Source organism: Micropterus salmoides, unplaced genomic scaffold, assembly GCF_014851395.1.
Source record: "Micropterus salmoides isolate LMB-PRFRI ecotype aquatic unplaced genomic scaffold, ASM1485139v1 Ms_hic_scaffold_13, whole genome shotgun sequence".
In the NCBI taxonomy this organism is placed as follows: Eukaryota; Metazoa; Chordata; class Actinopteri; order Centrarchiformes; family Centrarchidae; genus Micropterus; species Micropterus salmoides.
This window is the reverse complement of record NW_024040374.1, coordinates 10,357,362-10,372,693: the sequence shown is the minus strand read 5'-3', so window position 1 is coordinate 10,372,693 and position 15,332 is coordinate 10,357,362. Positions and strand designations below refer to the sequence as shown.

Here is a 15,332-nt window from a genome sequence, read left to right as displayed (position 1 = left end):
AGTTTTCATACATACACTATTTGTTGTGTATGTAAATGTAGGTTATACAATATTATTGTGTGTCTATAGGGTATGTACAGTGAGGAAAATAAGTATTTGAACACCCTGCTATTTTGCAAGTTCTCCCACTTAGAAATCATGGAGGGGTCTGAAATTGTCATCGTAGGTGCATGTCCACTGTGAGAGACATAATCTAAAAAAAAAAATCCAGAAATCACAATGTATGATTTTTTAACTATTTATTTATATGATACAGCTGCAAATAAGTATTTGAACACCTGTCTATCAGCTAGAATTCTGACTCTCAAAGACCTGTTAGTCTGCCTTCAAAATGTCCACCTCCACTCCATTTATTATCCTAAATTAGATGCACCTGTTTGAGGTCTTTAGCTGCATAAAGACACCTGTCCACCCCATACAATCAGTAAGAATCCAACTACTAACATGGCCAAGACCAAAGAGCTGTCCAAAGACACTAGAGACAAAATTGTACACCTCCACAAGGCTGGAAAGGGCTACGGGGAAATTGCCAAGCAGTTTGGTGAAAAAAGGTCCACTGTTGGAGCAATCATTAGAAAATGGAAGAAGCTAAAAATGACTGTCAATCTCCCTCGGACTGGGGCTCCATGCAAGATCTCACCTCGTGGGGTCTCAATGATCCTAAGAAAGGTGAGAAATCAGCCCAGAACTACTTGTAAAGTCTTAAAGTCTGCTGTTCAATTAACCCAAACTGGGACCTGATTCCACAGGAGAGGAGCTTGATAGCTGAAGGCTCTTGCTCCCATTCTACTTTTGGAGAATCTAGGAACCACAAGAAACTGGGAGTGCAATGTTCTAGTAGAGAAATAAGGTACTATGAGCTCTGAAAGATACAACATGGATGTCTTTAACAAATATTATGGCAATCCATCCAATAGTTGTTCAGACATTTCACTCAGAGCCACAAATGTCAACCTCATGGTGGCACTATAGGAAATCTCAGGGATTTACCAATCTGAGACCTACATAGCCACCCCTGGTGGAACCCTGCTAATGTGGCTAAAACAATACAAAATACTCTTGAAGTCTATTTTGTAGACTTCAGCCTAGACTTCAGCTTACACCAATGATAGTAGAGAACAGTATTTGCCTTCTGACATTTCCTAGCAGAAGAGCATGTTTTGACTGCCTGTTCATTTACAGCTAAACAGAAATGAGTGACTACGTGCTGGATCAGAAACTTGACAGGGTGAGAAGAGGCCAGGAGCACTGTGTTTTAAAACTGGTCTGCATATTTATGTCAGACATTAGATCCACTGAAGCGATGAAGGAAAAAGTGGAAAGAAACATCCTACTAAAACCCACTACTAAAGTATTACATGACAAATATTCTATCAAATAAGATTTTATTTTATGAAATAAAATTGTCATTGACTTACATGTTTCAATGTCCATTATAACAGCATTTTGAATTTTTTTAACCCTGTCCAGAACAGCAATTTAAACATACAAGGAAATTAAACCATTCAACAAATCAAACACCTTGATGGCTTCTGAGAAAATGATAAAACACTTCACACAGTTGTTTTTTTTTTTGTTTTTTTTAAACAAAAACCTTTCACAAGCTTATTCACATTAAAAAAAAGGGCAGCCATCCATTTGTTATATTTTATAGTCTTCAAAGACTTAACTGTGCAACAATTACACCAATATCAAACTACCAAATAAAACCTAACATACAATTGAACTAAAATACATTAAAATTACATGAAAACTAACTTTCATTTCCTTGTGTTGGGATTTGGTTTGGGGTGGATGTAGGAGACACATACTACCTGGCCCCAAACAGAGGAAACAGAATGCCAGAGTTACGCAGATTGAGCGGACAAACGGGTACACCTGGACAACAGAAAAAAAACCATATTTAATTAACAATAATTAAGACATTACTATTAGAGATGTTTAGTGTGATTATATATATATACACACACACAATCTTTATCAACAAAAAGTCTAAGTGAATTCACAGTACGCTACTTCTGCGAAAGCCACTAAAATCAGCGCTGAACGTCACAACAGTATAAAATGCGATGTGTTTACCTATTGTACATATCGAAGTGTCTTTAAATGGTGATGCGACCGCTTAGCTTAGGAAAAAAGTGAGCGAACTACATAAACAGTGAAATTCTATGAAGTATTACATTGTCAACATGCCTTGATACTTGATAAATCAGTTGTGTTTTATCATACATAACTTCATCAATAACCATCATTTTATTGTGAACCACTTGAACAAAGTTGTCTGTAGTACACTTAATCGCTTCTTGGTCATTTAGCCCATAAAATTTAATGGGCCATTTTTAATAAAGTCGCAGACAAAAAGTGAGTCGCACGATGCTACTGCGAGTTGTGGTCAGAATTGTGCTCTGTTGGACCTGCACCCACACCAGACAGTGATGTTAGTGTGTACAAAGCATACCCTGAGTACTCTTGAACATTACAGCTACTACAGGGAATATATTCAGCAGGTTTTCAGAATGTGTCAAATGTGTATTCACAGTACACACACACTCAAATATCATATCCTCTAATCTCTTGTGTGCTAATTCTTGTTTCTATCTTGTGTTTTTATCTGTATTTTGCAGCTGTGTAAAGCACATTGTAACGCTACAGTTCACAAAAAGCGATTTGTAGATAAATCTGCCTTGACCCAGTTTGCCTTGCTTTTTTTCCCCCCATTCATAGTGTGCAGAAGTAGAAGCACGGTGAAGCATCAGTGTATTGATATCAGGACAAACGCAATGAAATGAAATGAAAGCAGCTTGTTGGGTCAAATAGCTTTGGTAACAGGTCTAATTGAATCTGTGTCAGGTTCTCAGGGCAGGTATATCCACCACTGCAAGCAGCAGGATTAAAATCAATACATCCTCTCTACATCAACACCCACTAATTTCACTGAAGGCTTCTCTCTCTCTCTCTGTGTATACATGTGCAGGTTATTGAAGGTCATTGTATAATCCTATTAGAAAATGAGTGTGTGTGCAAGGGACAAGGCAAGCCTTTGTATGTTCATTAGCACTTTTGCTCCAGTGTAATCTTTCTACAATTCATACAAACTGCCAGGTCCCTGCCAGCGCTTGACTGTGGTAATGTTTATGTTTACCTTGAGGGGTATCCCTCACCTAACACAGCTCAGGCTTGCGTCGTCAATTAGTGCATCCGAAAGCACAACCATCCAACATTTTGGCAACGCAAAAGTACTTGTTTCCTGGTTGGTGAGCAGCGGAAAATAACGTCTTATTGCCCTCCAAGGAAGCGTTTTCATTGGAATGTGACGTCGTGTGAAAACTATGAATTTGAAGGGTTAGGGTTAAAGTACTGTTGTTGCCATTCAAAAACAATTCAAATGGCAAAATCAAATTTGTCACTCTACAAAAAAAAAAGAAGCAAATTATTTATATGAATCTGCTGCAATTACGCACTTCGAATTTTAATACTTAAGCTTGGATTCTTTAGGTCATAACTTATGTGCACATTATCAACTTGCAAAAACTAAATTAGTATGCATGTATATGTACCCTGGCCCAGGTTAGGGGTGTGGAGGCTCAAGGTCCTCAGGATCGGAGGTGGCCTGACCAATGAGGGCTCAGTGACTTTGGGCTGGTGCTGCTCCTCTTCTTGTGTCAGACAGCATGAGCTAAAATTTATGTTGGATGGAGTTGGTGACGGAGTCAAGCTCAGTGTCTGAGAACAGAGTAAAGTTTCTTTAATGGACAAAAAAGACCATCACTTACTCTATTAGTGCTTTGTGTAAGTGCTTTACAAAAAACATAAATCCACAATGACTTTGCTTCCATAAAACCAATTAAACCAACTAATGTCTTCTCACTTTAAAATCAGCTGGGGTGAGCTGGGCTGGGCTTGTCCTGGTCTGGATCAAATCTGGAGGGACAAGAGGGCTGGAAGTGGGACTGGAACGGTTGGTAGGAGGCGATTTCTTGCTCAATTTACAACTACTGAGGGTCTGGTCATACAGCAGAGCATTGAACAGGTTGGCGTCCTTACCCTGAACAAGACATAAATAAACAAGACAAACAGGTTACAAGAACTTTCTCTCACTCAAACATCTCAAAATAAAAAGTGCTCTAGGTTAGGTTACTGGATAGAGCTTTCTGAAACAAGCAATATCACCGTGATACTGAATGTCAACTGCACCAACAGTTGTGTTCACTGTTGCTTTAACTGGTCTGTGCTTTAAAATATCCACCGTCTCTGTGCCTTCTACTATAATAACACGGATTGTTTCTCTCTCTCTGTTTCTCTGCCAAACATACGTGGTGGCTGTTAATAAACCTGGGTGGTCCACCCAAGTAAATTCTGTACATAGAAACAGAGCTTATTTTAACCTTGCAGGTATTACAAATTGCAAGTGTTGTGTCTTCTTCACTCATGGTGAAGAGCTTCCACGCCGATGACATATTTTAGCGTGTGTGTGGCTGTGACAATTCAGTTACTGTCTGTGCCGCTGTGCGCGTGAACCATCATGTGGCGCAGCAGGTCATTATCTATCTTACTCCATTTATGCTTTATTTAAAATAGGTAGAATCACCAATCCACAACACAATAACCCGAGTTGTATTTCACTGGCAACTTGATATAAACACTGAAAAGTCTTAACCTTATTAAGGCAAGGCTCCAATTACAAAAATTGCTATTAATAACTGTTTATTTATGTTTATTGGCGTACACTCAATCAATTAAACCAGTTTACACTGCAAGATTTCTACTCAGTCTTTCAGTTCACCACATTTTCAGTTGGTGCTGCAATACAGATGCTGAACAAACAAACCAACAACATGGTAAATGAAGTATCACACAGATACTTAAATCATCTAAGATTTGCAAGTACGTGGAATGAAGGCAGTGGTGGTGTGGGTGTGGACAAGGTGTCAGGTGGTCATACCTGGATGTGGCGGCTGACCTCATTGTCCTCAATAAACTCTAGGGCGGGCAGCTCCTCCTCTTTAACCTGAGACACCAAGAAATTTCCTGTTTCCTTTAGAATCAACTAATTTAACTGTACAGTGAAATTTTTTAACAGCACTTTTATTCATTTGTTCATAAACCAACATACACTAGATAGATTTTATGTTATATTGCACATTCATTCATTTCATTTCAGCTGGTGAGACTGCATATATGAACATAAAACAGCCTGTCACCTGACCCTACTTACAAGCTGTTCACATTCATGGCAATATATTTGTGACCATGTTAACTCAGGTATTGTTCTAACAGCTACAAGGTTTCCTGAAATACCCAAATTAATGCCCCCATTATCATCACAAGAAAACTTTACTTATGAAATAAAACCTTCACCTACAATAAAAAAGAGGCACTATTTAATACTGCAAAGGTCACATTTTCAATGAAGGTACTTTTAGAGCTTCATTTAATACATTTTGTGTAAATATGACAGCTATTAAAGTACAACTGACCGAGATTCGAGCCTTAGTGCTAAAAAAAGACTAAAACCCTCCCAAACATGATACAGCAATTAAATATATTTCAAAATCTGTTTTTTAGTGTTAATATAAATAGAGGTCGACCGATTAATCGGTCGGACGATTAATCGGCCGATTTCTGGCATTTTTTAACATAATCGGCATCGGCCAATATCCAAGTATATCAAGTCGATTATTAGGCAGGCGCATCTGTGGGCAGCCTAGTGTTGTCGTGGAACACGTGTTTGACGCGCGCTGCCGCTAGAGTCATTGTCCAGCCGAGTGAGCAGCAGACCTCATCCAGTGCCTAAGGAGCTAACGGTAAGGATTCAATTCTTATTACTCCTTTATATTTTATTAAAAACTTTTGATATGTTACTGCCAACTTCGAGAAAAAACCTGAATAAGACACATGACATTCGGCTAATTTGGATCGTAGTTGAAGTTGCATTATCACAGAAGAGTTGCTATCATGTCACAATAAGTAAGCAATAATTTTGCAATTACAGAGTGAATCTGAGACTTTTATTTGTTTCTGTCTTATATTTGAGAGGGTTGTCACTCAATGCAGAGAAATAAGTAATAAATAAGAGACCAACGCACTATAGGCTAGTGACAGATGGACTTTGTTTTTCTTTGCTAACGGGTAGCTACAGACAGACCCGGTGCTAATACGGCACTGGAACCTTAACGACCGTTATCTACCACACCGAATATCAACGCGGATTTCTGTGCTTCAGTTCGGTGCAAATAGAGGTTAAAAACCAAGCAAATATCGGCCAAAATAAATCGGCAGCATTAATCGGCAATCGGCCGACCCGGATTTCAAAAGATCGGTATCGGTGTGAAAAAAACCATATCGGTCGACCTCTAATTATAAATGGTTAGTCAACAGGGAAAAGGGTTTACTGTTGCCTCATCATTTCATTGTTCTGCCTTTGTAGTTCCATCTGTGCTTGTAAACGTATACTTTTCATTTCATAATTTTGCCTCCAAAACAATAAACAAAAAACTGGTGCTTATGTAATACAGTCATCGACAGTAACACTGTAAAATCTCCTCTGCTGTATGTTGAATTTAACAACCATCCACTCTTATGAATATGAAGGACACATATTGTATCCAATATCCATTAAACAGCCAACTGATTGGCTGTCATCTTATTTATTCTCCAGCAACAAGCTATGACATTCCGAACTGTGACTATTCCTTAAGTAGCATTGGACTGTGTGTTTGATGTGAGTGTCTACACTGACTCTGTGCCTGTGTGTGCATGCCAGCATGTGTTGAGGGTGCGTGGTGCTGCAGTGGGCCTGCAGCACTGACAGCATGGTTGGTAAGATAAGAGCTATGGACAGTGGAGAATAAAAGCTTTACAGCAACATTAAAAGATTGCGTAAGAAAAAGGAAGTGAGAGCGGGAGGGAGAGAAGTGACAAAGAATGCGCTCATAGATAAGGAACAATTGAGACATAAAGCTGCAAATCCACCACAAACATCTAAGTAACCCAGTACTGACACTAATGTTCTGTTCGGATGTACTGCAACCTCAAAAGATGTTCACATGGAACAGCAACAGCTAACTGTGTGTGTGTTTTTAGAGTACCTTCGGGGAATCAGACATTGACTGTTGCATGTTTACTGGTATGGGGGAGGAAGTGGTCTCCTCTTCTAGCTCTGGCAAGTCAACCATTCCCTCCCCCAGGTAGAGACTCACTGGGCTGAGCTGGACACAAAGCTATGGAAAGAAAAATGAAGTACAAGTAATTTAAAAGTGGTTGTATGGAACAAGTATAAATATCAATCAAATATATCAACTGTATTTCAATATTTTATTTAGAGCATGGCCACATCAACATTTGTCCGTAGTCAGATTGACCCATAGTTAGGAGTGTGTTGCTTACTGCTGCACTGGCTGCACGGCTGCATGCTGTCCCATGACCCTGGTTCAGCAGGACAGTGTGGGTGTAGATGTCGTTATCAGTATGTGTGTCACACAGGTAGAGCTGCAGCACATCTCCAATGTAACTATCCAAAGCGCCCACCAGGGTGCGATCACAGCACAACTTCTGGAAAGAAGCCGTGGCCTCAGCAGTCCATCTGCCCTGCAATGACCAAACAACACCACTCTTATTATTAAAGCTCCATGGCAACAGAACATTTCATAACATCTGCAGCTTGACAGTTTGGATTTATTCATATAAGCAAGTGCAAAAATCTGCAAGCAGCAAGATGAAAGTACAGAACACTACTTACTTGCTACTGTTACTTGCTTTTTTAAACAATACAGGACCCAATCATTGTTTTGTGCTTTTATACCTTTCTTATAGAACTTTAAAACATAACTAATCATGAAGAGTTTGGTGGGATATGAAAAAAAGTAATCAAAATCTAATAAAATTACAAATAGAATGGGCATTTCCTAAAGAAGATGCATGTGCGAGCTGTCAGCTTTTAGCTGTGGCTGCTACCGCTGCAAACTGCTGCTCCATCAGCAATTTATTTGAATAATGTAGTGCCACCTACTGGTAAAAAGAATCTATTGTATGCCGCAGACTTGCTCAGCAAACACGTCTGCTCAGGTTTGCTGTATTTGGCTAATAATCCTGGAACAGGATGTGAACTCTCAACCTTTGGATCCGAAAGGCAAGAGCTTAACCACCAGACTATTCAGGCACACTGTTGAAGACATGTTTTTAACTTTCTTGTTGGACTGACATGAAATGCCACGATAGAGGGCACTTGATGACCACAAATGCTATTGCACTATGATTTTGTTTGTAAATATAGTATTAATAAATAAAGAAACACAGCAAACGACTACTCTTGAGAAACACTGATGAGTGTTTCCACACTCCAAACATGAAGGAAGATTTCACAAGTTTAACAATTGGGGCGCTAAGGATAGGTCAGTCTGCAGTTTGTGTTGGAGGGGACATTGACTGTGGGTTCAATTAAAGTTTAATTCTCAAATACTGTTATTATTAGAAAAGGGTTGTAGCTACATTTGGATTCCCAATATATGATTATGGAGATGAATCTGCACAACTGAGAGCAATTTTTAAAGAAACTTTGCCAAGTCTGCCAAATCCTCTGCTCCACACTCTAGCTGGTTAACAAAGGGGAATTTTTCTACACTGAACAAAATTATAAACTTAACACTTTTGTTTTTGCCCCCATTCATCATAAGCTGAACTCAAAGATCTAAGACTTTCTCTATGTACACAAAGGGCCTATTTCTCTCAAATACTGTTCACAAATCAGTCAAAATCTGTGTTAGTGCGCACTTCTCCTTTGCCGAGATAATCCATCCACCTCACAGGTGTGGCATATCAAGATGTTGATCAGACAGCATGGGTATTGCACAGGTGTGCCACACACATATATACATATATACACACACATTTATACATATATATATATATACACACACACACACACACACATATATAGCCTGATAATGATTAGCAAGAAGTTAGTGCAGACCTTTGGAAGAGAGCTCACATTTGCCAGGTAACTGAATAGATCATTAGCTATCCTATCAGACTCACAATGGTAGGTTTAATTCCAGCAAGTGATGATGGAACAGCTTGTGCTGGAAGAACCGAATAACATGACCTGAAAAACAGAGAGATGAACTGTAGAAAGCACAACAAAACACAGACACTGATCAGCTCAGCAGCATCAGCAATAGTAGTAGCGGTTTTGTTTAACTGCTTAAATGTCTGAGATGCCCTACTTGAGAAACTTGAGGTTGGCTCTCTGTACCACAGTTATGTCGCCAAAGTCGACATAGTACACCTCGACCTGAGTGGGGCTGATGATCTGATGGATCACCACCCGGTAGAACCACATTCCTTTGGGTGACACGCAGCAGACCTGACCCCGTCGGACAAATCGCTCAGGGAGGCGGTAGCGCCCTGACACCTCAGGAGAGGTGTAACATCGTCTAGAGGAAACAAGAGATGTCATTGCTCATAGAGCAGCATCAGGAAGTTCATATTGACAGTGATTGATTTTGTGATGTTTCACAACATAGATTATACTGAAGTTCCTAAGGGGATGCATAATAATACAGCGGCCACAATAGATACAGAAAGTGTGGCACATTATGTTTTGAATAAGCAGCCACTAACATGTCTACCACCTCATCTCAATCATCATGTCCTCCATAGCTCGTGCCTCCTCACTCTCGCTGAAGCGGATGTGGAAATATCCAGGCGACTCCACCTGTTCCACCATGACTTCTACTAGCTCTCGAGCACCACGCCGTGTCGGTCTTTTGAGACGCTGACTCTGCAGGGCGTCCAGTGGCACCGCAGGGCTGGAATGCGTCGGAATAGCAGGGTACATCTCAGACATCTACAGGCGGACACATGAAAAGCAGAGTGATAGTGATAGTGGTACACAGCAAAGTACACTGATAATGGGGCATTGACACATGCTTGTTAAATGCAATTCATGATTTGCACTGACATCACATCATGTGATGCTATAATTACTTATACTACAAAATCTTCCTTTAGGTCTCTCAAAGATTGTCCTTATGGTGTAAAATGACATAATGAAAAAGATGTTGCCTAACCATATCTTGGATCTTGGAACTGGTACTGTTCTCTAGCTCCTTGTTCTCGTCGTCTGCTGTGATATTATCATTGTCTCCTCCATGTTTGCCGTCCCAAGGAGACTCTCCATACTTCAGGTAGTAGCTTGTAGATGGCAGCTCCTTTGAGTCTACAAAATTGAAATATTAGTTGAAAACGACCACACGACGGCTTTGTCACATGGAATCTAACACACAACCATTTATTAGAACAGGCCATTGATAAAAAAGGTATTGATTGCAGAACCAAACACAGACTGCTGTACTCAGACACTGGTAGAGGATAAATAACTAATAGAGAAGGGGAAAAAGAGGGGGTTCTCCATTCAAAAACACCTCCATAAACACATTTATATTTACAGCAACATTAACGGGTGATAGCACTTAGTGTAACCACCAAATAAATAATTTTTCAATGTGCACTACTTTCCACCATTCCTCCAAGCCAACCTTATTCGTACTTGGTTACCCATGTAAAATATCGATGCATAGAAAGCAAATAAGTAATATGGTTCCAGTATATACTTTGTTTATCAAAATGCCTGGTGTTACACTTACTGAAGTAATTAGGGTGATATTGACTGCTACTATTTGCATGCACATCCAACCTGATTGCACAATGTCACTGTCTTGTATGTCCATGACTATCCAGTGTTCTCCGTTATCACGCCCTGCAGGTTTCAGGTGGAAAGTGTCACTCATGGCGCTAACCAGTTCAGTGACACTGACAAAGCCGCTCTGTTGCAGTGGGATGTCCTCACCAAAAAGCCTCTGTGGAGCAAAAACCAATTCAACAGGTGAGATATCCACAGTAAGATCACCACATTTCTTTCATTATCACCTGAGCTCTGCTTCATTACACAGAATCAGCCTTGTCCTGAAACTGCTCGCTTCCTAATCACTATCACGGGCAGGTAAGCTGAATGTGAGGGTGTTACTTTCAGTAAGGAGCTCAAAAACTCAAGAAACAGATCCAAAACAGAGAACTAAATCTGGAAGGACTGAATCCAGTTGCTCAAATGAATTACATCTTAAGTTCATGACTAATTTTACTCAAACTGAAGGTGAACAAGAGCACTGCAGGACTATTTTTATACCTTGAATTCAGCAGGCAGATCGTGAACCGATAATCCACCACTGGTCTGACCTACAACCTGCAGACAGTCATGATCATATGAAGATTTTCATTACATTATCTTTGTACCAAAACAATTTTTCCTATTTAAGCAAAGCATAGCAGAGTTTTGTAGTCACTAGTGACACTAACACATCTGCTTATAAAGTAACAGGAAGTCTAACCTTTCGTAGCTTGTCCTTCAGCTCCTGACTAATGGTGCCAGCAATGCCATTCTCCAGGATTTGCTGGCGAAGCTCCTCCTCCAACTGATGTAGAATTTAAGTAAAAAGAACAAAGATAATTGTACTTAAAAACAAACAACTGTTCACAAAATATTTCCCCCCCATTGTTAGTATAGATATAGAAGTATTTGCTGTATTTTGCTGGGATGCCACAATTAATCATGACCAATCCATTCTGAAAATAATTCGGAAGCTCCATGTGACGACAACAAGTCTTTAGGTTGTAGCTGCAACACACAACTGACAAACACTTTTCCTACACCAATTTTCTATTCTTTCTCATACTAGTTTCCTGTATTTTGCCACCTGATGAAGTTTTGTCTGTGTATCCAGTTTATGCAGTAAGACCTGATAACAACAGAACATTGGATAAATGCTCCTTCAAATAGCCATGTGTTGTCTCTTTTTCACTCATTTCTTGATCTCATGTCTTGTTTCAAGCAACAAGCTGCAAGTGCAGGACAGGTACTACATTTTCTTGTTTTCAATGAGAACAAACCTTGAGGACATTTTTCTCAAAGAGGCAACCTTCCTGGAGCTCTGGGTCTGCCTGTTCCTTCTCAACCACCTCTGGCTTTTTACTGACACTTGTTGACGCTTTACAGACAGAGCCCGAGGTAGTCTCAGCAGAGCGCTGGTTCAGAGGACTCACCGGGGCTTCATTTGGAAAAAATGACAAAGGCATTTCAAAACTATGATGACATGGCTTCACAACATGAGGAGCCCTGCTCAGTGCTTTTCTGTGCAAAACTTACAATAAAATAATTGAATGTATGAATGGGGTGTTGGTCTGTCATTACTGACATAATAACCCTATGAACATTTAGCCAATCCATGCACAGTGGACAGATTACATAGCTATGCAATCTCAAAAATGCAACATAAAGACACTGGATATGGACTGCTTTTAGAGACATATTCTAGCAGGATGTGTCTCAAAAAACTCATGGATTTACCGACTGTGTAAACCTTGCTCTCTAATAACACACCTGGGGCTATTGTTGGTGTCTTAGCACTGGTGTCTGGCCTTTTGAAGGCTAACTTGTCAGTTCCAGGCGGTTGCGACTGTACTGGTGATGTCCTCCTTGGCAAATTGCACGATGTAAGCAGTGGCCTGGGCACCATATGTTCCCTCAGGGTCAGAATCGAGCCCAGCCTGCCATTTTGGATAAGGATCAGATCTGACGCTGCCTCCAGCATCTCTCCAGTGGAGTAAAAGCCATAGTTGTGGACACGCAGCGGGTGGCCGAAACAGCGCAGGTAGCAGGCCTCCAAATCTGACAACATGAGTGGACCCTGGAAGAGCAGCTGCATCCTTACTTCAAACTAGACAACATTTTGCAGTAACAGAGGTACATGATTTATAGATGAAAAAGTCAGCCAGGCCTTTACTTCTCTGATTTAGTAGGGTATGTTTGACATTGCAAGAAACATCCTCTCATTTTGATTATATTTGACCCATTTCAGGGAAAGAAGGGTTGGCATAGACTCTGTGATTCTGGTCCTTGATATATTTTAATGAAACAGCTGAAAAATAACAGACCCAAACAGCACACCTCATTATGGAGGACACACACAATTCTTGTTGGTGAGAAACAATGAATGTAAAAAAAAAAAAGCTGTGTGTTTATAAATAAACTTCACAGGGTATGTTCAAGTTATACCTGGGAGAGCAGTAGACGGAGCTGTGCCCTCAGCTGAGCATGGAGAGCCATGGGAGCGCGACCTCTTCTGGGAAGGACCACAGAGGGGGTCGGGAAGCTGTAGCGGGGTGAGAAGTAGCTGACCCCTCCCCTCCTGACCTTCTTGGACATGCGCTGCTTAGCTACCAGCTCCTCTATGTTTCGGGTGGACTCGTCACCAATAGCTGCGATGGCGGACATACAAAAGGTGAGAGCATTAAGTACAAGACATTGTTCAGGTGTTGATAGGCAAACGTTTGAGAGGGCTTATGCATCAAATGCTACTAACATATTCATTTATTTCCTAAATGTTTAACTGAAACAGTGCAAATTCAAACTCATACTCAAATGAAAAAAAGGGACTCTACCTTTTAAGAATATGCTGCCATCTGCCCTGAAATTAATTGAGACCACGTCAGGTATCTCCTTCACCATATCCATGATGTTTCTGAAGCCCAGGAGTTTCAGGGGCATGGGATGCCCCAACATGGTGACATAGTCTCGCCTGAGCTGATCAGGGTCCAAGCCCGTCTTAGATGAAATGAGCAAAGAACGGACATCCCTCTTCAGCTTTGTCAAAACGTCTTCCTTGTTCATCTTGTCTGCTGACATCTGGAAAACACAACAGGAGGGCAAATGGAACAAAGCATACTGTGCACCCTGAACCCAACCGCAGTCCACAATGCGGAAATACAGTTGTTTTATTAAACACAAAATGATATGGTCAGTTTTGCGCATGGATTCATCTTTTAAAATGTCAGCACTGGGTTGCACCAGCTGTGTGTAAGTTCTCTCCCAAGTTAGGGTGTAAAGTCGCCGCTAGAGGTTTCACTACTAGCTTTTTTAAACTTAGTTTCTAACGGCTGCTACTAAAATTTATTGCACCATGATTCAAAGATAAGTTCCATCATCATGGTAACCGTGCGCATTAACGTTAGCTTTGATGTAACTTGTCTCAGTGGTGCAACCGCCGTTTTTTAGTAACGTTACCCATTACAGACCCAAAAACCTAGTTGCTAACGCTAAATGAGCTCTGCACAGACACAACCCCTCTAATTGCGCGTGATTCAACTGTTACATAGCTAAAGTTAACGCTAATGTTAGCCTCCACCCACCAACAAAAACCTCTGTAGGTTGAGCCCGCGATCCATTAAAATACTGTAACATTAACTTAACGTTAGTTGTAAGTTATGCCACGGCTGCAAATTTAAATACATTTAATGATAATATATTTAAATACAAGGCGCAGAACAGTCTTGTCTTATTAGAATTGTTGCAAAATTACTGTGAACATAATGTTACCTGAAGTCTTCAATATCTTCACCACATCCTCGCACGATATAAATGTTGACCTTTCCTTTCCTTCCTCCACTCTCCACACCTGGTGCTAGCAGATAAACGCACACGTTGGTTGGTAGCAACACAAGTACAAAGGGCCGTGTACTTTGTTTGCAAAGGTTAACTATATAACTAGTTACTAACCAGCACCTCTGCCAAATAACAGCTTACAACAAATAAAGAAACAAAGCCGTTTCTTTCAGTTTGCGTGCAAAGTTAGAATTAATTGTCACGCTAACTTATCTTGCAGTTAACGTTACGTAACCGTGGCAGCGCTGCCAATACAGAAGTTAAGCTGTCTAACTTAGCTCAAAAGAAAACCGTGGCTAATTTTCTGATTAGTGCAGTGATGACTTAGAGCAGGACGATCCTTAATTTAGCTTTGTGGAGTGTATTGCTCTAGGATATCGTCTAACCTGTCAAAGATACACATGTCGGTGCACATAATAAACGCTATTTTTTAAATAAACTTTTATGATTTTGTAAATATGCATTTATATCTTTCAAATTATTTGTATGTGCACATAACTAAAAAATATATGAATATAGTTAAATATGGTTGATACATTGCAAAAATGAGCTTTTTCCCCAGAGCATAGTATCCAGATATCAGGATATTCCTTGCTTATCAATTAGACACTTTGATTCAAGTGCCATATTTACTGACATTTAGCATGGCCCTGCTGATCACAAGGAACTTGACCACTAGTTCTGCAAAGGCTTACACTTGATTTGAGGCCCCTTTGCCTGGGTTTGCAGACAATTACTGAGGACGTCCATTAGGGATTCCATTCCAATGTGTGGGCCCCAGAATTAATTAAGGATGCATTTGGGAGGATAGGGTGACTTTTTCCTGTAAAAACAGAGA

General features: G+C 40.3%; 1 protein-coding gene across 3 annotated transcripts; it reads right to left on the bottom strand.

Annotated features, from left to right (window-relative positions):
- Positions 1-1,368: 1,368 nt before the first annotated feature.
- tdrd5 (tudor domain containing 5) lies at positions 1,369-14,737 on the bottom strand. 3 transcript variants are annotated; one of them, XM_038715467.1, is made up of 19 exons: positions 14,609-14,737; positions 14,429-14,513; positions 13,495-13,738; positions 13,109-13,311; positions 12,434-12,740; positions 11,944-12,101; positions 11,385-11,468; positions 11,183-11,239; positions 10,694-10,856; positions 10,068-10,216; positions 9,630-9,844; positions 9,222-9,431; positions 9,034-9,100; positions 7,387-7,587; positions 7,089-7,220; positions 4,943-5,008; positions 3,869-4,045; positions 3,558-3,723; positions 1,369-1,878 (listed from the first exon to the last, which is right to left on the bottom strand). In XM_038715467.1, exons 3-19 carry the CDS (start codon positions 13,736-13,738, stop codon positions 1,811-1,813), a joined length of 2,667 nt encoding a protein of 888 aa, XP_038571395.1. In that variant the 5' UTR covers positions 14,429-14,513; positions 14,609-14,737; the 3' UTR covers positions 1,369-1,810. The 3 variants fall into 3 exon arrangements, with proteins under 3 accessions (XP_038571395.1, XP_038571394.1, XP_038571396.1); XM_038715466.1 differs by having other exon boundaries at positions 14,429-14,737; XM_038715468.1 differs by lacking the exons at positions 11,944-12,101; positions 12,434-12,740 and having other exon boundaries at positions 14,429-14,737.
- Between the last annotated feature and the right edge of the window lie 595 nt (positions 14,738-15,332).

Bases quoted from the DNA above. Each gene is read 5' to 3' on its own strand.
- tdrd5 (XM_038715466.1), bottom strand. From the start codon at position 13,738: ATGTCAGCAGACAAGATGAACAAGGAAGACGTTTTGACAAAGCTGAAG. The intron at 12,102-12,433 runs GTGTGTTATTAG...TTCCAAATGAAG, and splicing joins GACACCAACAATAGCCCCAG to CCCCGGTGAGTCCTCTGAAC. The intron at 9,101-9,221 runs GTAGGGCATCTC...TCTGTTTTTCAG, and splicing joins GCCAACCTCAAGTTTCTCAA to GTCATGTTATTCGGTTCTTC.